The following is a 23,664-nucleotide window of genomic DNA, read 5'->3' on the forward strand; positions in this document are numbered from 1 at the left end:
CGCATAATGCCATCAGACACTTGATGAATGTCAAACCAAATGCTATTTTATTTTAACATTCGATTTTGGAATGAATAGTTTTTCCAAACGAAAACCACATTCACTGTTAGAATTTAATTTGTTCGAGATTCGCCAATTATGTGATATCAGGTAAGTAAATAAAAAAAAGTTTAAAAGAGTTAAAAAAATATATAAAATTATCCACAAACATTTTTACAATCCCTGTAAATATGTGTATACCAATGCATACATGCGTTGTGTGTTCTTACATAAGAATACGGCGATTGCACCACACAGGTTATGTATCGCCGCATGCGCCGGAGTGTGAGCAATAATTCTATGGCCAATATTCATGGTTAACTCCAAACTGATGACCTGTACAGAGGGCCGGTTCACACCACAAACTCCGCATTCCAGGGCGTTCGGTCTCTGGAATGCACGGGAACACAAGCCGGCTGGCTGTCTGCGTTCAGGGGCGGGAGGGGGTGTGGTGGTGCACTCAAGTCACTGGCACCGCAGCCCCCGCCCACAGTGCGATCACCCGGAATGCAGGAACTGTGCCTGCGTTCTGGGTGCGGCCGATCGCACTACGGGGGGTGCATGGGTGCGGTGCCATTGACTTGAATGCACCGCCACGCCCCCTCCCGCCCCTGAATTCAGGGAGCTGGCCGGCTTGCGTTCCAGAGGCCGAATGCACTTGAACACGGAGTTTGTGGTGTGAACCGGCCCTTAAGGTGACCATACCCCTTACGAATATCGTCCGATTTTCGTATCCGATCGCGTTTTCGTCTGATATTCGTAAGGTTGATGGGCAGTGTACATTACAACCGCAAATACTGTACAATCGATCAACTTTTGTATTCTGACTCCGATCGTTGTGATAGCGAGATATATCCCTTGCTGAGACCTCTATGCCTGGCATGTATAAGCAGATATACTCACTGCGGACAATCCTCGTCAGATAGCTGAACTCGTCAATACCGATTCATTCAAAAAAGGTGTTTATTCTTCTACATCAGGTTACAGCAGATGATAGGAACAGCAGTTGAACGGTTATAGTATTGTGCGGTCAGAAAATGATGCCTTTCCTACGTACTGTGCAGATTACCTGAGTGTCCTTGTTACATGTGGCTTTCAACTGTGCCCATGACACAGGAAGTACTGCACACAGGAAGAAGGGTGGGGCTACACTAGGGGAAAATACATCGTCACATGAGGAATAATTACAGAAAACATGTTTGTTACAACAAAAGGCCACTAGATGGCAGCATAGGATAACACATGAATTTAGCTATGAGAAAATAGTTAGGCAAATCACACTATATAAATTCTAACCTATATAACAATGCTAATATTAACTGAGGCTATGCATCTCATATTCTATGCCCCTGTTGGGGCGGCACATTTTGACTAACCAGCAGGTTAGAAAACTTCCGTCGTACGTACGATTTTCGCAAGGTTGGTGGCGTTTCCGTACGTCAAAATTCGTACGATTTACACTGCACATGCGCAGACGAAAATACGTGCGGTCGATTACCGCAATTCTAATTACCGCTGATCCAACCTTGCGATAATTGGGGCAGCCGTACGAAAATCGTACGACGGTTCGATCATCGGACAAAAAGTGTCGTCCGATGATCGCAAGGTGTATGGTCAGCCTTACTCACTCATGATTACCTGCCGCTTGTTCTATTTCATCTTATGGGTAAGAACTGTTTGAAGTGGAACTCTGAAGCAATCAGCCTGTTTATGTAGACATAGACAAACTCATTAGCTGATGAAGACTGAATGGATTACATATGGAACAACCAACCCTAATGATACTCATCTCACACTGGAAAACGTCCTCCTTTTATAACATGGTTCATCCTGTTTTAAGTAGTTGCTCTGGAATGTATCCTGGTATGTCACCATTGCAGCTAAAGGTAAAGGAGAACTATGAGTCTCTGTCTACTGTCACACGCCGGCTCAATAGATCGGGAAGTGAGCGAACACATACCGTCGCTCGCTCACTTCTCGATCATGTCCCTGCAGAGAGAAGTGACTGTCACTCACGGCTCCCTGCAGGGATTCCCCCGCTCCGATCCTCCAGCGCTGACTGGCAGAACGGACGGGGGAGGGGGCGGGCACAGCTGGCTCTGCCTCTGGAAAGGCAGAGCTAGCTGTCAATCATGCAGCTGGGTGGATCTCGACAGTAATGTTGGGATCTCTCCCGGCTGCGGCGGTCTCAGTATACCCCGAACTGTAGCTTGCGATATACTGAGCTTTGGGTCACTGGAGGACGCTAGTTTATGTCCTCCCGTGACCCTTGGGGAAAAGCACTGACCCCATAGTTCTCCTTTAGTAGTACACTTCCATTTATTGCTGTGCACATAATAAACTTAGCAACAGCATACCTACCAACTACAACCTAGCATGTGCAAACAAATGTTCTCCATAGACACCCAGTCAGAGAGTCACTTTATGATATGTGGAGCTTTAAATAAGCAACAATTATGTGTGTAAAAGTTCACGCTAAAACCGTTGAAAAATAAATAATAGTCACCAGCAGCTGTTTAAATATGACAAGTGATATAAAAAATGCAACACAATATAAAGCAGCATCTAGTGCAATAAATAAGAAAACAATAATGGCTCATACACACAGGCAGGGCCACCATTAGAAATCATGGGGCTCTGTACAGCTCACCTGACAAGGGCCCCTTGTGCGTTAATCATATGGTTCTGTACACTTAACGCACGTTATCATGCAATGCACCTACAATGTGTTACAGTGCGGCATGTCCATTGCATTGCCATTCATTTAAATGGCACCCTAAACGTACCCCCCAGCCACACTGAGTTGCGATGTGGTGGGAAAAAAGGTAATGCATGCTCATAGGGCCCGTAACGACCGATGCATTGGGGCTGCGCTGAGCATTTTTTCCAGCATAGCTCGAACGCAAGAAAAGGCAATTTGCCTTGCCACGGATGGGCACAGTTCACTCCACCGCGATGCGGTGGTGTGCGCGTAAAGAAAGTATCGCATGAAGTACTTTTTTTTTTTTAGCACACCACAGTGAGATGCGGTACAACCACATTGTACCATGGTGTGCCCTTAGAACTTAAAGGAGAACTATGAGGTGAGTGATTTTCACTCAACCTTATAGTTCGAGCCGACGTGTGACAATGAGACTGTCACATGTCGGCTCAATAGATCGGGAAGTGAGCTAACACATAGCGTCGCTCGCTCACTTTTCGATCCTGTCCTTGCAGAGAGCCGTGATTGTCACTCACGGCTCCCTGTAGGGATTCCCCCCACCCCCTCCCCGCTCCTATCCTCCAGCGCTGACTGGAGGAACGAATGGTGGAGGGGGCGGGCACAGCTGGCTCTGCCTCTAGATAGGCAGAGCCAGATGTCAATCACAGTAATGTCGGGATCCGTCCCAGCTGTGGCGGTCTCAGTATATCGCAAGCTGTAGCTCGCGATATAGTAAGCTTTGGGTCATGGGAGGATGCTAGTTTATGTCCTCCCGTGACCCTGAGGAGAACTATGGGGAAAAACACTTACCCGATAGTTCTCTTTTAATGAAATGTCACTTTTGACATTTCAGTAAAGTTCTAACAAAAAAAAGAAAGTGGATGCATCTCGATCCAGCGCATCAGCACTGTCCGGGAACACACAAATTAGCAGCTGTGTGGTAGAACGTGGCTGCTGGTGTGAACAAGCCCGTACACATCTCCGTTCGGCTCTTAGCAACCTAAAACCTCTGGCCGGCCTCCCATCCAGCTCCTGGCAACCACTGATGTTACTGGTTTCCTAGAGCCAGACGGGAAACCGGCCACAGCATGCTGGTTGCTAAGAGCCAGGTGGAGAGGTGTGTATGGGAGCGGGGCCCACACTGGAGGGCTGACGTGTTTACATGCGTATGCCGTTTAGAGGCACACCCGGCCACTTTGCATGGGTATGTTACCATGTGTTGGGCCAGACCTATGCAATTCATAGCAATGACTTCATCAGGAGTGGACAGAAAAACAGGCAGGACTGAGCCAACGCCCGTGACATCATCGCGCACAGATTCTGCAGGGGGTTTGCGACAAGTGGTGCGTGCCTTCTGTACAATATTGAGTCTTTTATCTTTAGATTTGGGTCAGTTAAACATTTGTGAGTGATTTCATGGTTTTATCTATTTTGTTTAAAATAAATGGTGCCCCTTCTCTCTGCCTCCAGAGGTCACCGCACCACAGTGTAATGTAAAGAGCTGGAGTGTAGAGATATAAATAGAGTGTACACTTTGCACACTCTAAATAAAGTTAGGAAAAGAAACAAAAATGTGAACAGTGGCACCATGCCTCGCTGCTGCCACCCAGTGGACACTAGCTGCATGGTAAAACACTGCATAGCGCCATGAAACTAGTCTAGGGGTAGGGAACCTCAGTTGTGGTGAAACTACAAATCCCTTCTGACTCTGGGAGTCATACCTGTGGCTCTCAGTTTTCCAATACCTCATGGGACTTGGTGTTCCACAAAAGCTGGAGTGCCGAGGTTGCCTAACCCTGAGCTAATTTGAAAGAACCCGCACTGTTTTATATTGGTTTGAACAATGTATTACTGACTTCCGGTGTCAAATACCATGCTAGCCATAAGAACACATTTACATTTATGCGGTGCTTTAATGCACATGTGTTATGTTATGCGTTTGTACATTGCATTAAGGCAGCCCTTGAGATCAGTGGGCTTCTGATGCACCAAAATGCCCCAAAAATCAGACATGTCACAACATTTTTGCTGCAACACACTATGATGCGTTGCCAATGCCTTGCCTTGCATTGAGATGCTATTTAAAAAGTGTAGCACCGCGATGGGTCAATACATGTAATGTGCATTACAGTAACATGGGTGTTGCCGCAAAGCATAGATGTAAAATGTAAAATGTTTTACAGCTGGTTGATTTCATGGGTGTTAATTGATCACTTGTACAGGTAGATCTTCTATGGGTGCAGTGCAGAAGCCTGTCTGTCTGTTCTGTTACCACTAGAGGGCAGTAGGAAGCAGAGGGTGCTGGGTGCTACAAACTCATATAGAGTCTCACACAGGCACACAAGAGTCAAATGTGAACTGACAAGCCGAGAAGCAGCCTGTGCTCTTTCTCTCTCTCAATCTGCTTCATGTACTGTCTGTCTTCTCAGTAATACCTTTCCTTCTTGCTGTGTCAGGACTTCAACTACTGCTTTTCCTTTCCTGTATTCCGCTTATGTTATACACTCTTTTATTTGACTTCTGCACTTCTGATTTAAGGCTTGACAAGGATCAAACATGGGTGATGCCCATGGGCCATCCATTGGCCCAGCTGATATTCTCCTTTGTGACAGCTTCACCCAAGTGCCTGGAGAAGGAATGGTCCTCTCGCTGCTCCTGACACAGAAAGAACTGATAATACAGAGCCTGGTCGCCACCTCATCCGGATACCCCCAGACATCCTTCAACTTAGTCGACTGTGTCAGCTGTCACTCCTTCAAGGGTAAAGACCCCAAGGACATCGGCGGGTATTTCACCGTTGTCTTTTATCCTCTTAGGGGGATGTTAGGATCTACAAACTACAGGCAGCGAATTTGCAGGACATTCCGGACAGAAGTGTCAAGGGACAAAGAGCAGAACATGAAACTTGCCAGGACCTGGACAGAGAAGATAAAGCAGCTGTCTACAGAGCCAGGTAAAGTGGTTTGCCAAGGGGGAATATAGTGGCCTCTAAAGTTTTTGGTTGTGGTAGCACCATAGACAGGTGCCACATGCTCCATGATGAAATAGTTGAGGTCCCATGATGAAAAAGTTGTGGTTCCATGATGAGATAGTCGACACTACATGATGAGATAGTTGACGTTCCCCGATGAGATGGTTGACGTTCCCCGATGACATAGTTGACGTTCCCCTATGACATAGTTGACGTTCCCCAATGACATAGTTGACGTTCCACGATGACATAGTTGACGTTCCCCGATGACATAGTTGACGTTCCCCGATGACATAGTTGACGTTCCACGATGACATAGTTGACGTTCCACTATGACATAGTTGACTGTCAGCAAATTCCCTTTTCAACACACTATGCTAGTATTGTACACTCTGGCGATTATGTAGTTTACACGTAATCGGTGAACAGGGAAACCTTTTTGACAACGTGATCACACATATCTGTTAAATTTCTATTGCTTGCAGCAATCTATGAGGCATGTCAGGTTCATTGGGGAATAAGATAAAGTTTGAAACTGTATACAAGGTCAGTTTTATTTAAATGTAAATTTATTGGCGATCCGACCTTCCTACATGATCCAGATTTTCTCCAGATTTTCCGGTGTTATGGTTATAGTTTAGCTTGATTGTAGATACTTTTTTTTATATGTACTAACAATTATATTTTCAGGACACGCTTTTGGGGTGGTCTGTACTGCTTAGACTGAGAAGAAGAGAACACCTCTAAAGCTTGTCCTGCAAATGGAACAGTTAGGCCTTTTTTACACGTTACAGGCATTCAGGACTGCTTGTTTTTTTTTTTTTCTTAAGAGGGATTTTTTATTGAATTACCGCTCATGCAACTGCATGCCAAGCAGCTATGATATGTCCCATTAACTTTCATGGGCACGTTTGGCAGGCAGTGCCACCTGGTCAAGCAAAGTTTGCGACCATGGCAATGTGGATGGTCCCGAGTGGCCGTCATGTATGAATGCAGGTGGGTGGTAAAAAGGATGGATAAACACGGTATAACTGCCAGCGTTTACCCTTTACCCCCTTTGCTTCCCATGTAAACTTAGCCTCAGTGCTAATCAAAAAAAGTATGACAGATTGTACTCAACTGGGTAATTATAGTTTAGCAACCACTTAACTAGAGTTCAGTGACTAAGCTCAGGAGTTTTGGAAGTTTGCCCAAATTTCATACACATGGTCTTGCAAGACACAAAACACAGCACCTATCAGAATCCATCTTGTAATAGTCAAAGCAAAGGCATGCGACTAAAACACATACAGTTATAGGAATTAAAAAAGTTAAAATGTAGAAATAAAAATACTATAAAACGGAATTCCAGCAGGTCCAGTGGGCCGTGCTGGTGTTAATTTCATCACCTATATTTCTCACATGACAGGTAAACCTTAAATTGTATATAAATCCAATTTCTAATTATCATTATTGGATAGAGTAAAGAACCTGACCCATGTAAAGTTTTTGGGGTCTTGTCTAGGAGATTATCTTTCACTTCCTGTCTCGGAAACACAGCAGTAAGGCAGTAAGTAAGAGAAGATCTCTCCAAAGCAAGGGTGTGCCCTCTTAAGGTGCCCATACACTGCTCGATTCTCGTACGAGAATCGGGCGAAATCCCGCGATCGTACGAGAATCGAGCAGTGTGAACTAAGACGTGCGACCGTTTCTACTGTACGGTCGCACGTCTTTTGTCGAGCCAACATGTTCGAAAACCCGCCGAGAATCGTACGATTCTCGGCGGGTTTCTAGCCTGCTCGCCCGATAGCTGCGGAACGGGCCGGTGTGCGCACGCGCACACTGCCCGTTCTGCATTGCCGTCATCGGAAGCCCGCCCCTGAGCGGGGCGGGCTTTCGATGATGGCAAGTACGATCTGCCCGTCCAAGGTGGGCAGATCCTACGGGCTTTCAAGAAGCATACGACCATCGCAAGACAAAAGTGTATGGTCGTAAGGTGTATGGGCACCTTTTAGACAGTTGTCACCTGAACACATGTACCCACTGAAAAACTTACCGTCTCCTGTTCCTGTAACAGCTCCAAAATGTATGATCTGCCAACACCTTCTGTAACAACAATTGCAGGACAAACAGAGAGGGTGAATCCTCCCCCCCCCCCCATCTGAGACAGAGATAGCAATATAATCCGAATAGGTATACTAACCCCTCACCATGCTATCCAAAAATGTGAAAATAAGTTTTAGCTTCCATACACTTTAAGGCCCCTTTCACTCAGGCTGATCAGGAAGAGATCTGTGCACAGATCCTGTCCTGAACTGAGAGATAGGGATCAGATGTCACCGTTGTGTGTCTGTTAGGTTTTTTTCTTTTATCTTGTGATGAAGGAAAAAGATGAAATGACCGGACCCCATGTCGGTCTATGGGGAGTAGGACGTGTGTCTATTTACATCAGATTATCCGGCATGATCAGGACCGTGGAAACAGAACACTGTTCCGTTTGTTTTTCCGGACCTGGCAAGAGTTGGGGGTAAACGGATGCCCGTCCAGACTTACATTGGGAATCCAATTGGGTCCACCTGCAAAGCTGACGGGCCGGCCCGTTTGGACCTGTATGAAAGGTGCCTAACTTTCCAGATTTGAATTCTTTCACGGAACCTTGAGATACTTCTACAAAAATTGTTTTATTTTTATTACCAGAATTCTCTCTAGATGGTCGAGGAGCGACAACCGTATTTTCTTTCCAACTGAATTTAAGGACAAAATGTTTTTTAGTCCAATGGAGGTAACTTTCTAAGAGGGGATTTCTATCACTTTGTGACATTTCAATAAAGTTATAATAAAGGTAAACATTGTGATTCGCTGAAATCCTAAAATCAGCGCATTGCACTGCTTCCTAACAGTACAAAACAGTGGCTGTGCTGTTGGTGTGATTGGACTCTTAACCCTTCCCTCCCCTATACGCCCCCAAAAAGTTATCTTTTCAGCATTTTTTATTTCAATGTAAAATATCTTTCTAAAAGGATCTCACAGATATACCATCTTTTTTATCAATATTAATGAATGTTAATGTTTTAGCTATCCCACAAGTTTACCCATACTGGATCTTCTGCTTGTTATTGGAGAGGAGTGGTTGTAACATAGCCAAGTAGCACTTTGAAAGAGTGTAATTATATATCTGATTAGACTCCGAAGGTTGTGTTTAATTTTGTCATTTCTGCATGGGCTGTTCCGTCAGGCTGCTCCCATGTGTTTACTGATTATAGTTTGTCCTCTAATGAGTCATTGACCTCCGCGTTCAGAGCATTGCCCTATGTACAGGTAAAGCCAGGTGTAGCCATCTTTATGTGGACAGCACACAAACAGGTGAGACAGGTTAGGACACATTCCAAGCACATCTGATATTCCCACTCTGTCGGCTTCAGTTTTACAGCTGGGAATACAATGCTTGGTAATATTAAAGGAGAACTATGAGGCGAGTGCTTTTCACTCACCTCACAGTTCTAGCCGACCTGTGACAATGAGACTGTCCCAGGTCGGCTCAGTAGATCGGGAAGTGAGCGAACACATACCGGCGTTCGCTCACCTCTCGATCCTGTCACGGCTCTCTGCCGTGACAGGGGAGGGGCTGGATTCCCCCCTCCCCGCTCCGATACGCCAGCGCTGACTGGCGGAACGGGCGGGTACAGTGGGCTATGCCTCTAGATAGGCAGAGCCAGCTGTCAGTCACGCAGCTGGACGGATCCCGGCACAATTGTTTCAGCTGCGGCGTCTCAGTATACCGCGAGCAGAAGCTTCAGGTATACTGAGCCTAGGGTGACGGGAGGACGCTAGTTTGTGTCCTCCCGTTACCCTAAAGAGAACTATTGGGAAAAGCCTTAACCCCATAGTTCTGCTTTAAGCACACATTTGTACACAGACGGTATGATTGCATTAGCTGAATGTATCATATAACAAAACTAACACTTTGGGGTCCATTCATAAGATAGCCGCATGGCCTTACTGCAGTAATATCAACTCGGAGTACAATGCTTGGTAAAAATAAGCACACATTTGTACAACGCCTGTACGATTGCATCCACTAGATCCTTGGTTCTCAACTGGTGGGTCGTGACTGAAAAGTGGGTCACGACCCCGTGTTCAGTGGGTCGCGGCATGCCTTCCACTGCGCTAGGTGAGAGGCTCCTCAGCACTGTCAGTTCTCGCGCCAAGCATCCATTCTAAATATACTGGCCATCGCCAGCTTGAGGTGGTGTATGCTAGAGATATGGTCGTGAGGTAGTTCCATCCATACGTGCATTGCTTACAGCTCCCTCACATGCCCTGTTGAGGTGCCTGGACTAGAGTGATGTCACATTCTGGCTCCCATCACCTCTACAGGGCATGCAAGGGAGGTGTACAAGCAATGCACATATGAATGGAGCTCCATCACAGCAGAGCAGCCCACACTGGACCCCAGGCTGAGGATCCTCTCCAGTTCTCCTTAGATAGGGAGAGTAGGTGGACCTTAAAAAAAACAAAAACAAAAAAGTGTAAATGTGTGTTTGAGAATGTCAGTGAATGTGTGAGATTGTGTATGTAGGTCAGTGTTTTTGAGGGCCCGTTCACAATAGTACAGTGCTTTATTCGCATAGCATTAACACACTGTACCATGCAATCGCACCTACCGTGCTCTCTGGTGTGGAAGGTGTGTTGCGTCGCCATTCATTTGAATGGTACCCCAAGCGCACTTCCCACCCACAGTTCGTACGCCCGCACCTGAACATGGGCTAACCTAATGCTGTGTGTTCCAGTGCAGCGCGACTTGGGTCGTGACTTAATGACCAAGGACAAATGTGGGTCCTGAGGTTACACAGGTTGAGAACCACTGCACTAGATGTATAATATAAGCAAACTAATGATTTGTGTCCAATAAACCCCGTCCTATAGGAGCCCCCACCTTTCACTGTGCCCACCAGTCAATGCAGCACCGTGGCACACTTTGCATAGTACACTTACTTTAGCCCACAGAAATCTGTCCCTGACTAGAAAGGGCTACTTGGATGTATTTGCCCCCCCTTAGGCCAAAGGTTCCCAGTTGTCCCTACCATAGTCCTATTGTCCTGGTCTCACCTACTTCAAAAATTGTGACAGTCTAACAAAATTTGGATGGGGGTACACTATGCTTCTATCCCTCAGGAAATGTAGCTAGGAAATAGGCTTTTCAGGTTTACACAGGAATGCATGGTTAATGATCCATCTGGCTTCCTTCATTCAGGTACAGATTAACCTGCAATGTGCTTCTTACTACATACTGCTGGCCATACACTGGTAGAATTTTGGCGCATTCCTGTGAATCTGCTGAAACTCTAACAGTGGGTGGGCCCCGCTGACTCTACAGAAGTCATTTACTAAATCCAATTTTGTAGGAGGAGCCGGGTCGAAACTTTGTCAGCCGGATAGTGACTTCAGCCAATCAGCCGCAGCCACAGTTCTAGTAATTTGACAGGTTATTGTATTAGCTGTGACTACCCAAACAGTGATTGGCTGCAGTCACTCAATTTTTCAGCCAGGCTCCTTTGACAAAAGTCGTATGAAAAATCTACTGCTGTCGAATGGAATGGTGCTGGCAGGACAGGGCTGAAATTCAAGCAGTTTCTGAAGCTGGCTACACACTGAGCGCATTTCGGCTAGTCCTTCTTGAACCTGCTAAAATTTGCTCAGTGGGTGGCCCTATCAGCTGCCTCCCATCTGGCATCCTTCGACTGAAAAGTGTAAGGAGCTAGGTGAAAAATACTTTGCTGAACAGTGTCTGAGTCCCGTCGGATGAAGGCACTGTTTAGGCATTTTCACCGACTGTCAAAATTCAGTAGCCGCAGTGGCAGATCCTCCATCCAAGCTGTTTAGCATGAATGGAGGAATTGTTTTTTTTTCTACTAATTGTCACCCAGCTTGAGACTCCATGTTGTAGCTGGTCACATGAGTTCACCTCCTATTAGAATCACCATGTTATATGATGTCTAAACACAGAGATATTTCTAGGTGCGGTTTCCCCATCTGAACTTTCAGGGGCTTGATGGCCATGTCATCCTCCAAGCTGTGTGCTCCTGATAAGGAGCAGGAACCCAAAACAACAGATAACGTGCTCACTACTGACATTTTGTAAATAAATACTGACTATATTACCAATAACATCCAGTAGCTGACAGGGGTTAGGAACCAAGGCTGGACACATCCCAGGAGCCAGGTAGCCAGTGCTCCTTACAAATGACAGCTGGAGCCTAACTTTTGGGGTTTCCTCTAGTTGTTGTAAATATGATGATGATGATTGATGATTATAATTTTTGATAACCTGGTTATTAGTTTTGTATTATAAAATGTCGATATTGGTGGTGAACATCTCAGTGACTTCCTCCGAAGGCCATGTGTACTCCACCACCACTCATCGATGGGCTGTATATTCTTGGTGTCTACCCATACATATATAATACAATACAATGGATGTTTTTGTTGCAACAACTTTATTTAACGTATTGCATACCAATGATATACAGGTGAAACTCGAATAATTAGAATATTGTGCAAAATTCATTTATTTCACTAATGCAACTTAAAAGGTGAAACTAATATATGAGATAGACTCATTACATGCAAAGCAAGATAATTCAAGCCGTGATTTGTCATAATTGTGATGATTATGGCTTACAGCTCATGAAAACCCCAAGAACCCCAAATCCACATATTGTTAATAGTTAAGGTCCTTGAATGCATCCACATTCACTGTTAGAATTTGGTTCCGTTGAGAAAACTTTTCCATCCTGCATCTTTGATTTGATTTTGTCCCTACGGTTGAAACCAATTGGTGATTTGACCCTTATGAACTATTAGGAAATTGAATGAAAGTAGCCAGTTCAGCTTTTCTTGAGGTATCTATTCTACCCAATAGAAAGGGTCCAGCTTGGGTCAGTGCTAAAAAAGGAAATTAATTAACGGGATGATGTGGATGTTAGAGAATACTTTTTTGTTTCTTTTTGTAATTCATTATATCTGCTTTATCATTCACAGGACAGCCATACCTGGTGCCATCAGCAATCCGCGTACTTGTGTTGTTAAATCCTTGCGGGGGAACAGGAAAGGCTCTCACTCTATTTGAGACCCACGTCATGCCTATGCTGACAGAGGCCAATGCCCATTTCACTTTGCTGGTGACAGGTACGAAGGGTCAAGGGGGAACGAACGGTGACTCAGAGGCTGAATCTTTTTTAGATTGGACTTCAACATAGACCTGGGAATGAAGCTCTTGAGGTCATTAGCAGTGAGCAATACCAATTATATTTACACAGAGAATGAAAAGTTAAGCCAACAGTAAATGTAAAAAAATGAAAAAGCAATGCCAAACAACAAGTGAAATCATCTATCTATGGAAGTCTATCTAACAAGGTCAGTAGGAAAGGATTGAAGGAGAACTATGAGGTGAGTGAAAATCACTCATCCTCATATTTCGAGTCGACGTGTGACAATGAAACTGTCACACGTCGGCTCAATAGATCGGGAAGTGAGCGAACGCATACCATCGCTCGCTCACTTCTCGCTCATGTCCCTGCAGAGAGTGGTGACTGTCACTCACCGCTCCCCGCAGGGATACACCCCTTCCTGCTCCAATTCTCCAGCGCTGACTGGCGGAACGGATGGGGGAAGGGCGGGTACAGCTGGCTCTGCCTCTAGATAGGCAGAGCCAGCTATTACTCACGCAGCTGGGTGGATCTCGACAGTAATGTCGGGATCCGTCCCGGCTGTGGCGGTCTCAGTATACCGCGAGCTGTAGCTTGCAATATACTGAGCTTTGGGTCACACGAGGACGCTAGTATATGTCCTCCCGTGACCCTTAAGAGTACTATGGGGAAAAACCCTTACCCCATAGTTCTCGTTTAAAGGAGAACTATGGGGTTAGGGCTTTGCCCCATATTATATTTACTGAGACGCCGCAGTATACCGCAAGCTACAGCTCGCGGTATACTGAGACGCCGCAGCTGAAGCGGATCCCGACAATTATGTCTGGATCCGCCCAGCTTCGTGAGTGACAGCTGGCTCTGCCTATCTAGAGGCAGAGCCAGCTGTACCCACCCCCTCCCCCGTCCGTTCCGCCAGTCAGCGCTGGTGGATGGGAGCGGGGAGGGGGGAATCCAGCCCCTCCCCTGTCAAGGCAGAGAGCCGTGACAGGATCGAGAAGTGAGTGAACTCAGGTATGTGTTCGCTCACCTCCCGCTCTACTGAGCCAACCTGTGACAGTCTCATTGTCACAGGTTGGCTAGAACTATGAGGATGAGTGAAAAGCACTCACCTCATAGTTCTCCTTCCCTTTCACATGGCGTTCAGATCAGATCTGCCAGTCAGTTTTGCAATGTCAGTGTTTGGGCAGGAGGATGTAAACGAATGTATCGTTTTATATTGGATTACCTCCGAGTCCAAAACAAAACAAAAAGAGTTATGCTTTTGGGGACCTGAATGTGACGGATCAGAGGTACAACTGACTGCCCACAGACCTTTAACATGGCTCCGTTTAGCTCAGTTTTTTTCCTTCATCACAAGATGGGGAACAAACTGAATGTGACATCTGTTCATATACTGCCCCAATCAGCAGGGGATCTGTACATGGCTTCCCTGCTGAGCAGAGCGATCGGCGTCCATGTGAAAGGGGCCTAAGGGTGTACTTCCTGTAGCTTGTACTGTGGAACTTCCTCTTTCTCTGCTTCCCTGTGGATTGCATATGATTGGTGGGTATGAAAAATTATTCAGTTCAGGATTTTCTTTACATTTGGCTTTCTATATGAGAGGCAGCAAGAATCTTGCAGTGTCTGTTCCACTATTACAAGCAGGTGTGTTCCACGAGCGCCACATTATTGATAAAGGGAGTGAGGGTTAGTTCACACCATAAGCAGTGCGTTCCGGTCTGATTCTGGCCGGAACGCACTGCATCGCATTGCGGCCGGCTCACTTTTTTGCTGGGCTTGAGGGGGCGTGGCGGGCCATTAAAGTGAACGGCACCGTAGCCACGCCCTCCGGCCGCAATGCGATCACCCGCACATTGTGCCTGCGGACCCGTCCGGTGCAGTGCGATCAAAATGCTGCAAGCACTATTTTGATTGCACCAGACTGGACCGCAGGCACAATGTGTCTTGCGATCCCGTGCGGGCGATCGCATTGCGGCCAGAGGGCGTGGCTACGGTGCAATTCACTTCAAGGGCCCACCACGCCCCTCCTGCCTCACAAAAAAGTGAGCCGGCCGCAATGCGATGCAGTGCGTTCCGGCCAGAATTGGACCGGAACGCACTGCATATGGTGTGAACTAACCCTAAAGTGGACTGCTGTAGTATAAAGCAGTGTTTCTCAACCTTTTTTCAGCCATGACACCCTTTAAAAGTATTTACAATCTCTAGGCACACTGTCTGTGTCCAAGTGCACAGTGTCAGTTAGTGTGTTACGGCGTGTAACCGCGTCCTCCCATAGGGAGGTATAGGAGGCTGCACACAATTACAAACGCCACCTTCCCCTCCCAGGAGCAGGTCCCTGCATGGGCGTGCATGCCCATGTAAATGAGCTCTTAAAGTGATTGGTCCCAATTTCCTGTCCAGGTGACACATGTTAAGACAGAGCATCATGGTTCACGTGTGCCCTGGGCGACCTAAACTGTATAGAGCAATGTTAAGAAGTTGCTTGAATGTTTTTAATGATTACAAAATGCTGTGTACCCAGGCAAGTATGATTTCTTTCTGGCTTGACAAGAACTGTTGTATTTCACCCGAATTAACAGAGAGGCCCAACCAGGCACATGAGGTGGTACATGACCAGGATCTATCTAACTGGGATGTGATCGCTGTAATGTCGGGGGACGGACTCATATTTGAGGTATCATTTTCTTCACCTTTAACTAAAATTGTCAGTTTATTTAGAGACCCATGCCTAACTTATTTCTACTGTTTATTACCAGGTCATTAATGGGTTAATGGCACGACAGGATTGGGCAGACGCCATTAAAAAGCCCCTCTCTGTCCTTCCAGGTGGTTCAGGAAATGCTCTCGCTGCATCTGTCAATTATTATTCTGGGTGAGTAGAACTATAGTCAGACTCTGAAATCACATATGCAGGGATCCCAACCTGAAATAAGTCATTTCAGGGAGGTGCCCTTCTCATCTCAGGGAGGTGCCCTGTCATCCGGGAGAGTTCAGATGTCTGCATATGTGATACAGGCTGCACATTCTAGTAAGACCGGGCTTTCTGGTTTTCTATGTACCCCTTGTAACCGTTTGTAATTACTTGTTGATCCTTCCAGTAGAACCATCAGGTGCACACTTTAATAGGGTGACAATGCTTTTTCTTCTGCAGTGAAATCTCTGCAGCGTTGTCACCCTTCCTGCTGCTGTAGCTTCCTAGATGTCAGCACTTTTAATAGATCGATCAGTGGATATCCACACCGAGCCCTGTGCAAAGGTTTTTGATTAACCTTGCATTGCACTAGTCTCTCCTATCCCCTCCTGTACTGTGTAGCCGGGTGCAGGAGAAATCCAACTTTAAAATCCATCTGTCATTAGAGAAATACTGGAGCTGCCATTGCTGGCTGCCTCTGAAAAAGCATCACCTCCCACTCGTCTGTATTGATGCAGAGCCCATTCTACTTCCTCCGGGGACATTCTAGTCAGTGACAACAGATGGGGACCCATATTTTGTGGTGTGAGGCGGTTAGTGAACTTCTGACCTTCCCTCCTTTCTGGGTATTGTCCTGATAATACACATGCATGGGTCCTATGACTCGGAAACAACAGCACCTTCTGGTAACCCAGAAAATGGCTTTGTTTGGAGACTTTTCTACTTCTCACATACAAGACTACTGAGAAACCAATTATATAAAGAGGGGATTCATCAAAACTAGAGCAGACAGAATCTGGAGCAGCCGTGCATGACAACCAATCAGCTTCTCTCTTTCATTTTCAAAGCTGAGCTGAACAAATTAAAGAGAAACATTGATTCGTTAAAATAGGCAACTTCTCCAGATTCTGTCTGCTCCAGCTGTGATAATCACTGTCCAGCCGCTGTCACCATTGTGGGTGACAATACCCCCTCAAAAAACGTCACTGCTGACAGAGTCTCTGACAGAAGATATGTAAACGTGAGCACATCTATTGATTGGCTGTTTGATTTCCCGCCACAACATTAGCTGCGAATCAGGTGAGAGAGGTGTGTCAAATCTTCCCAGCAACAGCAGACTCCAGGTGTTCCTGCATAGTAACTGAGAAGAGGGGTAACCCGAAACAAGCAAAAGGGAAACCAGAAACTGCCTCAGGGCTTGTTCACACCATGTCCAGACCAGAACAGTTTGTTCCCGGACCAAAACACCATTCCAATGTATCCCTATGGTATTTCTGGGCTCTGTTCACACCAGCATAGTCCGTTCCGATCCAGACTAGAAAAATACTGCTTGTCTCATTTTCTCTGGTCTGGAATGCACTTGAATGCATGAAAACGTATCAAAACACATACAAACGCACTGGAACGCACCTGTAAGCCCATTTTAAGCAAAAACAAAACCTGCGGTCAAAACGCGGCAAAACGTAATGCAGCGCGTTCCAGATCTGGTGTGAACCTGGTCTCAGTGAAGCTCTAGAAACTACTACATGTACAAAAAGGACTGTGGCCATGTTGACACCATGTACGGACCAGATCTGCAAATGCAGTGCAGTGCGTTTCGACGAGTTTCTGCTGCCATTTTACCACGATTTTGCCACGTCCTGTTTTGGTGTTTTTTTAGCTTAAAATGTGCTTTCAGGTGCAGTCCAGTGCACTGTGTGCGTTTTTGGCGCATTTTGCGCGTTCCAGACCAGAAGAAAATAAGACATGCAGTATTTTTTCGGTCTGTAACGGAAAGCACTGCAAAGGTGTGAACCGTAGCCCAGAAATCACATGGGGATACATTGGGATGTGTTTTTTGGTCCAGGAGCTAACTGCTCTGGTCTGGACATCGTGTGAACAAGCCCTAATAATAGGCGTAGGGGTCACCAATAAAAAAATCTGTGGCCCTAACAATATAAAAGCACCTCAGCTGCTCCAATCCACTCCATAAACAAGAATGTTCAGCTTAGCCAAATGTTCCTGTTCAAATGATCAGAGATGGCGGAAGGGACATAACTACTGCTCCCTCCTGTGACTTAAAGGAGAACTATGAGGTGAGTGATTTCCACTCACCTCATAGTTCTAGCCGACCTGTGACAATGAGACTGTCACAGGTCGGCTCAGTAGATCGGGAGGTGAGCGAACACATACCAGGTTCGCTCACCTCTCGATCCTGTCACGGCTCTCGGCCGTGACAGGGGGAGGGGCTGGATTCCCCCCTCCCCGCTCCTATCTGCCAGCGCTGACTGGCGGAACGGACGGGGGAAGGGGCGGGTACAGCTGGCACTGCCTCTAGATAGGCAGAGCCAGCTGTCACTCACGCATCTGGGCGGATCCCGTCATCTACGTCGGGATCCGCTGCGGCGCCTCAGTATACCGCGAGCTGTAGCTCGCGGTATACTGAGCTTAGGGTAGCGGGAGGACGCTAGTTTGTGTCCTCCCGTTACCCTAAGGAGAACTATGGGGAAAAACACTGACCCCATAGTTCTCCTTTAACCACTTGCTGACCGGGGTGTTTACACCCCCTTCCCGTCCAGGCCATTTTTCAGTATTCAGCGCTGCGGTACTTTGATTGACGTTTATTCCGTCATGCAACACTGTACTGAAATTTTATTCCAATTTTTTATACCATTTTTTTGGGGACAGATAGAGCTTTCTTTTGGTGGTATTTAATCACCACTGGGGATTTTTTTTTTTTCATATAACAAAAAAAGTACAGAATAGTAAAAAAAATGCTTTTCCCTTTATTATTTTAGAAAACAATTATTTTTACCCAATTTTTTGGTAAAATATAAAAGGCGGGGTCACGTCGGGTAAATAGACACCAAACATGTCAAGCCTTAAAATTGCGCGCGCCCGCGAAATTGCAAAAAACCACCATAGCCAAAAGTTTTGGCTTCAGTTCTACTTTAACCACCTCCCTTCCGCCGATCGTTGAAAGACGGCCGGACGGGAGTCTCCCGCCGAGTGGGCGCGGGCACGGAGGACGTCTAAAGATGCCCACCCGCATCCAGGAGACTCCCGTCCGGCCATCTTTCAACGATCGACGGAAGTAGAACTGAAGCCAAAACTTTTTTTTACGTTTTGGATAGACTAAGGACGAGTTATAACCGCTGTCAGCTTTTCTTTTTTGCCATCTGTGTCCCTCCAAAGTGAGGGATATCTTTGTTGGTCATCAGAACCAGTGTCCCCATTGGAAGATTTCCCATCTATTGCTGTTCTCCTCCCTATGCGTTACTTCAAATTGTAGCGGTCAATATGACAAAATGCATACTGCTGCAAACGCAACACTATCTGTGCTGGTTTATACTCGCACTTTTAAGTGTGAGTGACCATTCCTTTTTATGTTTTTTTAAATAAATATATACACCGATCACCAATAACATTATGACCACTGAGAGGTGAAGTGAATAAGATTGATTATCTGGTTACAATGGCACCTGGAAGTGGGTGGGGTATATTAGGCAATAAGTGAACATTTTGTCCATGAAGTTGATGTGTTTAATGCAGAAAAATAAATGGATAAGCGTATGAATTTGAGTGATTTTGACAAGGGCAAAATTGTGATGCTGGATGACTGGGTCAGAGCAACTCTAAAACTGCAGCTCTTGTTGGATGCTCTAGGTCTGCAGTGGTCAGGACCAACCAAAAGTGGTCCAAGGAAGCAAAACTGGTGAACCGGCGGCGTCATGGGCGGCTAAGGCTCATTGTTGCATGTGGGGAGCAAAAGCTGGTCCGTGTAATCCGATCCAATGGAGGAGCTACTGTAGCACAATTGCTGAAGAAGTTAATGCTGATTCTGATAGAAAGGTGTCTGAACACACAGTGCATTGTAGTTTGGTGCATATGGGCTGCGTAGCCACAGACCGGTCAGGGTGCCCATGCAGATCAACCACCAAAAGTGCCTACAACGGGCACGTGAGCATCAGAAATGGACCACTGAACAATGGAAGAACGTGGCCGGGTCTTAAGAATCATGTTTTATTTTACATCATGTGGATGGCCGAGTGTGTGTGCATCACTTACCTGGGGAAGAGATGGCACCAGGATGCACTATGGGAAGAAGGCAAGCCGGCAGAGGCAGTGTGATGCTTTGGGCAATGTTCTGCTGGGAAATCTTGGGTCCTGTCATTCATGTGAATGTTACTTTGACATGTACCATCTACCTAAATGTTGTTGCTGACCAAGTACACCCTTTTATGGAAACGGTATTCCCTGATAACAGTGGTCTCTTCCAGCAGGATAATGTGCAAAAATGGTTCAAAAAGGGTTTGAGGAACACAAAGATGAGTTTGAGGTGTTGAAAAACAAGTCCGAACCACGGAGACCCCACCTCACAACTTAAAGGACTATGGGATTTGCGTTTTTTCCGCACTATGGGATTTGCGTTTTTTCCGCACTATGGAATTTGCGTTTTTTCCACACTATGGGATTTGCGTTTTTTCCGCACTATGGGATTTGCGTTTTTTCCGCACTATGGGATTTGCGTTTTTTCCGCACTATGGGATTTGCATTTTTTTCATTTTAATTTATATATTTTTTCACTTAACTTTATTGCTATCACACAGGGGTTAACAAGTTCCTGTGTGATAGCATTCGTGGATTTGCATTTTTACCGCATTATGGGATTTGCGCTTTTTCCTATGAATTTCGCACTGTCATTGAATAAATAAGAACCACAAAGCTCTGTCTATTCTTCCTGCAAGAGGGAAATCAAGCAAGTTTAGACCCAGAGTTGATATTAGGGTCCATCTGCTGAGGTGTGAGGCGTGTGGTGAAGGTGGAAGAGATCTCACCTGTTAGTGCTGTTCACATTTTGATGTGTGAACTTTCATTTGCAGGTACATGTTGCACAATGTGGGTTATTTCCTGCAAATTCTCTGATTCTCTATGAACTTCTTTCATTCTTGTATAGTTTCTGTATGCATTGCACTCGTTTTGAATCACATTCATTGGTTTTGTGACAATTAGATTACTCATGTTAGCACTACACTATTTTGTGTTTAATGTATAATCTGTTGTTTTTACACATTGAAGGGTGTTAGCAGCTTAATTCATTAGGAAATAGACACAGGGATTAACACAGTGCAGACGTATCTCATTCCACTGATACCTGATATTGACGTTATTCAATGACTAGCTACGCAAAATTGTGAAATGTTTTCCCCAGTAGATATATATGTAGATATAAATGTTTATGTATATGTTAAGAAATGCTGTCTTTGTTTTTTTATACAGACACCAACAAGTCACGGGTAACAAACTCCTCATGAACTGTGCCTTTATCTTGTGTAAGGGTCAACCTCTCCCCCTGGACATTGTTTCCCTGACCACCTTACCTGGAAAGAGGATCTTCTCGTTCCTTAGCGTGGCTTGGGGCCTAATTTCAGACGTTGACATAGAAAGTGAGAAATACAGATTTATGGGCTACGCCCGTTTCTCCGTAGGGACTTTTGTGCGTCTGACTGCATTGCGGACTTACTCTGGACGTCTCTCATTCCTGCCAGCCAGCCCTGCAGAAGTAGAAATGGACAATGGAGGTAGCCCTACAGCAGACAGTGGAGTGCTGGAAGACCAGCTTCTAGTACCACTGGACCAGCCCGTTCCAAGCCACTGGAATGTCATTGAAGACCAGTTTGTCCTGGTTCTGGCACTCTACCAGTCTCACCTTGGGGCTGAACACTTTGCTGCCCCTATGGTCAAAGGCCCTGGTGAAGGACTCATCCACTTGTACTACGCCACCTCCAGAATCTCAAGGGGAAGTCTTATTAAATTGTTTATGGCTATGGAGAAGGGAACACATCTAGACCACAATATTCCCCATTTCACTCACCTTCCTGTTATGGCATTTCGAATAGAACCACAGGAAAGTACTGGTATCATGACAGTGGACGGAGAGGTCATTCAATGCAGTCCAATCCAGGGACAGATTCACAGGGGCTTGGGACGTGTGATATCGATTGCTCAAAGTCCTAATGCAAACAGTAATGCTGCATGAGTGTCAGAACCTTCATGTTGAGAAGGAAATACTATTGTATTCATTAGAGTATATTTAACAATGAAGCTTGCATTGGTAGTGCAACTATGTAATTTAAAACATAAATAGCACATGTATTTCTTTCTAAGATATACTGCCAAGGATCTGGTAAGTATAATACGACTGCATCAGTGAAAATAGCTGTGTGTAGGTGTTAATTTATACTTTGAGAAGACGAGCTGAACACGCTGTCTAGAACTTCAGCGTAGTAGAAATTTCACCCAGTTTAAAGGGAATGCATAGTAGGGTTATACATATTTTCTTTATTTATTATAGTCAGGACTAAAAGATATAACCTTTTAATTTGTTTTTATTTTTTTAAGCCAGGTAAATATAAAATATTGCATTTTACATAGTTGATAAGGTTGGAAAAACAACTGGAGATCCATCCAGTTCAACCTATGGGGTCTGCTTATAAACAATTTGTGAATCCCTGTGAACGTTCGTTTTGTGTGAATGGAGCTAAACACAAGCGCTCTAAGTATATTTTCTTTTCAGGTCGAATGTAATATTCACAAACTATGGCCACTAGATGGAGCTGAGGAGCATAGGAAAGACATATTTATTTCCTATGCTATTTTCCTAGCTCCATCTAGTGGGCATAATGCGGTAAGAAAATATACCAGAAATGTTCATTTTGGTTACATTCGTACAGAACAAATGTTCACAGAAATATGCAGAACGAATGGCTTTGCAATTTGTTTTGAACTAGACCCGTGTGTGTGATTTTGAGTCTTCTAAGAATATACATACCCCTGTGTATTGTGGCCATTGAGGAAGGCATCGAGAAATGTTTTGAAGTTATCAACACTCCCAGCTGATACCACGAGCTGGGGAAGGGAGCGCCACATTTCTGCTGCTCTAGTTGTAAAGAACTCCTTGTGCAATTTAAATTTCCTCCAGCCTCAAATTGTGGCCGCATGTCCTCGCCAGGGACCTTCGATTAAAGAGTTTGTTACCATCACTAGTCACCATTGATTCATTAGTAGATGGCAATCATGTCTCCTGTTAAACGCCTTCACTCCGAGATGAAACAGTGTAAATGAGTTGATTGTTCCTCATAGCTGAGGTCCCCCAGCCCCCTTTTGTTGCCCCTCACTGAACTCTTCCTCATTCAAGGACATCCTTCTTGTTGAATGGTGACTAGAGATATACTACATGCTTGTGTATGTATTCCAATTACATTTTTTAAGTTCTCCTTCTGAAAAAGCAGGAGCAGCTCTACCCTAATGATTATCTATGTTAGTTGTTTACAGAACGCAATAGCTCAAACTGAAAAAGTCAAAGGGATGACACATCCCTCATCAGATGGCTAAGCCAGAGATATACGTTAGAGTTTTCAGTCAGAGAAATCCTACCTCAAAACAGGCTGTTTCTTCTGTGCTGCCTCTTTAGATATCCCATAGTGCTCCAGGGATTCTTATATATATATAAAATGTAATGCTGGAAATATCACCTCCTCTTCTGGCGCCAATTGCAAAATTTTGTATATCCCACCGCTGTCTATCCCGATGACAGTGGTCATCATGAACAACAATGAGGACCATTCTCCCCAGACATAATTTCTAACGTTTAAGGTTTTTAAAGGGACAGGTGTTCCAAAAAGTAACAAAAAGTTTTGGCTTTAGACATACTTTAAAATGCCTGATGTGCATGATACATATGAAATACCGACAGTGGCGTAACAACCGGGGGGGCGTTCGCCCCGGGCGCATAGATGGCGGGGGGCGCCTGCCGCGAGCCGGGCCGACTGTCACCAGAACAAGGCAGCAGGCATCAGGCTCCGTTATGGCAGAT

General features: G+C 45.4%; 2 protein-coding genes across 3 annotated transcripts in view; one reads left to right on the plus strand and one right to left on the minus strand.

Moving 5' to 3' along the window:
* The first annotated feature begins 5,105 nt into the window (after positions 1 to 5,105).
* On the plus strand, positions 5,106 to 22,089 carry SPHK1 (sphingosine kinase 1). 2 transcript variants are annotated; one of them, XM_018568404.1, is made up of 5 exons: positions 5,106 to 5,701; positions 12,737 to 12,878; positions 15,478 to 15,572; positions 15,655 to 15,770; positions 21,069 to 22,089. In XM_018568404.1, the coding sequence occupies exons 1-5, from the start codon at positions 5,297 to 5,299 to the stop codon at positions 21,826 to 21,828; spliced, it is 1,518 nt and encodes a 505-aa protein (XP_018423906.1). In that variant the 5' UTR covers positions 5,106 to 5,296; the 3' UTR covers positions 21,829 to 22,089. The 2 variants fall into 2 exon arrangements, with proteins under 2 accessions (XP_018423906.1, XP_018423905.1); XM_018568403.1 differs by having other exon boundaries at positions 5,106 to 5,693; positions 12,732 to 12,878.
* Positions 22,090 to 22,667: 578 nt separating this feature from the next.
* UBE2O (ubiquitin conjugating enzyme E2 O) overlaps positions 22,668 to 23,664 on the minus strand; it is a 64,283-nt gene continuing 63,286 nt past the window's right edge. The window contains exon 19 of the mRNA XM_018568408.1: positions 22,668 to 22,677. The gene's annotated coding sequence lies outside the window, so the exon portion shown is untranslated. The remainder of the gene's footprint in view (positions 22,678 to 23,664) is intronic.

This window comes from Nanorana parkeri, unplaced genomic scaffold, assembly GCF_000935625.1.
Source record: "Nanorana parkeri isolate BGI_ZX_2015 unplaced genomic scaffold, ASM93562v1 scaffold1182, whole genome shotgun sequence".
In the NCBI taxonomy this organism is placed as follows: domain Eukaryota; kingdom Metazoa; phylum Chordata; class Amphibia; order Anura; family Dicroglossidae; genus Nanorana; species Nanorana parkeri.

Excerpts from the sequence above, each read along its gene's own strand:
- SPHK1 (XM_018568404.1), top strand. The coding sequence starts at position 5,297 with ATGGGTGATGCCCATGGGCCATCCATTGGCCCAGCTGATATTCTCCTT. Across the intron at positions 12,879-15,477 it reads TTTCACTTTGCTGGTGACAG|AGAGGCCCAACCAGGCACAT; the intron begins GTACGAAGGGTC and ends CCGAATTAACAG. Across the intron at positions 15,573-15,654 it reads GGGACGGACTCATATTTGAG|GTCATTAATGGGTTAATGGC; the intron begins GTATCATTTTCT and ends GTTTATTACCAG.